The 2,256-nt window shown below is 27.8% G+C and overlaps 1 protein-coding gene across 1 annotated transcript in view; it reads left to right on the forward strand.

Moving 5' to 3' along the window:
* The first annotated feature begins 443 nt into the window (after positions 1–443).
* The window catches only part of LOC111408470 (NAD(P)H-quinone oxidoreductase subunit 1, chloroplastic-like), a 5,234-nt gene continuing 3,421 nt past the window's right edge, over positions 444–2,256 (forward strand). Inside the window, exons 1-2 of the mRNA XM_023038224.1 lie at positions 444–668; positions 1,036–1,094. Of these exons, the coding sequence (XP_022893992.1) occupies positions 444–668; positions 1,036–1,094 (284 nt within the window). The remainder of the gene's footprint in view (positions 669–1,035; positions 1,095–2,256) is intronic.

Genomic DNA, 2,256 nt, shown 5'->3' on the forward strand with positions numbered 1-2,256 from the left:
ATTACCATTGGATTGAAGGTAGCAACGCTTTCAAGATTGGCTAGAGGGAAACTAGGAGGGCTGAACTCCATAGGTAGTTATGACGATACTTGGTAATATAGATATCATTATGGGAGAAGTTGATTGTTGAAATGATAATTGATAAGACAACAGAACTACAAGCCATCCATTCATTTTCCGAATTGGAATTCTTAAAAGAAGTCTATGGGATCATATGGGTGCTTGTCCCTATTTTGACTCTTGTATTAGGAATTACAATAGGTGTACTAGTAATTGTTTGGTTAGAAAGAGAAATATATGCAGGGATACAACAACGTATTGGACCTGAATACGCCGGCCCCTTGGGAATTCTTCAAGCTCTAGCAGATGGGGCAAAACTACTTTTCAAATAGAATCTTTTTCCATCTAGAAGGGATACTCGTTTATTCAGTATCGGACCATCCATGGCAGTCCTATCCATTTTACTAAGTTATTCAGTAATTCCTTTTGGTTATCGCCTTATTCTAGCTAATCTTAGTATTAGTATTTTTTTATGGATCGCTGTTTCAAGCCTTGCTCCCGTTGGACTTCTTATGTCGGGATATGGATCAAATAATAAATATTCCTTTTTAGGTGGTTTAAGAGCTGCTGCTCAATCAATTAGTTATGAAATATCATTAACTCTATGTGTATTATCAATATCTCTACGTGTGATTTGGTGAGACATCAAATTTCCCCTATTTCTTTTCTTTCTAGTAAGAAAGTTAAATGAGTTGAATATATATATTTTCTTTTTTTTTTATTCAGAATTCGGGTTGATGAACTAAACCAGATAGTTATATGAGTGAAATAAAACGGCTTTTGAATTTGCAATTAAAGGGATTGAATCTCATTTCCTATGTACAAGAATAAAATGAAAGTAAATATAAGCAAAGCAGTCGAGATTGTTTACCCCCAAATTGGTTGATTAGGCATCATGGCTTGAAACGGGTTCAAAAGATTAACTGTATGGAGTTTTTAATATCTATTAACATAGATGTATTACCATAATGGAAGGTTAACAAAAACGAGTGGATGGTTAGTATCAAGAGAGATATGGGCAACTCCTTCCAAAGGTGAATGAATCGATGTTTGGGAGAATCCACTTTCTTAGCAAGTGCATTAGCCGATACAGACTCAACAATGGGATTAGAAGTTAGAGGCAAGTAGTGACTCAACATTAAGGGCTTTTGCAATAATGTCATGAGTATGAAGTGCCCGCTAACATTTTATACATATTTACAACAAGTTTGAACCTTAGTTTTAGCAAAAAAAAAATGCATTTTGAAATAGTAAATTGATGAAAAATGTGTAATTAAAAAATAAGAAAAAAATTTTATATTTATGTTTAATATCATTTTATTGAAAAATGTGTAGTTAAGAAGATAGAAAAACATGATTTTTAAAAATAATGGAGATTCTTTGAATAATATTTAATATATTTATTCTTTATTTTAATGTTTTAATAAGCAATTATGATTCAACTTTTCTCTCACCCTTTTATCTAATGATGAGATAAGGTGAAAACATATTCCTCCATCCTATAAAAATACGTTTACTTTTCTTTTTTATTTGTCTAAAATTAAAGGCCACTTTCTTTGTGGAGGATATATTTAATTTTTAATTTTATAATACGTCAGCAAATATGAACTTCTTCTATTTATATCATTATTTAATGTTTGGTATATTAAAAAAAATGTAAGAAAAATTTAAGGTTCGTTTGATTTGTGTTTTAGTTTTGAGTTTTGAGTTTATTTTCAATCTTTTGTTTTGACTCTTTTGAGTGTGTTTTAATATTGCTAAAAACGTGTTTGGTTTGTCATTTCAAAAAATTATTTCTCAAAAACAGAAAATTAGAAAGCACATTTAGTTTGAAACTTTGAAAAAATAATTCATGACACTTTATTGCATGAAATTTAGTTATTTAATGAAAATAGAATAATTTTATGCTAACATATAATCAAGTAATAAATGCACTTTAAAATTGTTGAATCTTAAAATATTTTTTTCTCAATACAAAAGTAAAATAAAAATAAATAATGAATTAAGTTCAACACATAGGAAATAAAAAAATAAAAATTAAAGATATGAACTGAGAATATTTTTATTTGTATTCTTTTAAATATTTTATTAAATTTTTTATGTAGTCATTCAGAGTTTGAAATATTTTTTATTTTTATAATTTTTATTTTTCTAGAGTTTTTTTTATAATTTTTTTTTTGAATTTTAGAAATATTT

The sequence above is a fragment of the Olea europaea genome, chromosome 13 (genome assembly GCF_002742605.1).
Source record: "Olea europaea var. sylvestris chromosome 13, O_europaea_v1, whole genome shotgun sequence".
NCBI lineage: Eukaryota > Viridiplantae > Streptophyta > Magnoliopsida > Lamiales > Oleaceae > Olea > Olea europaea.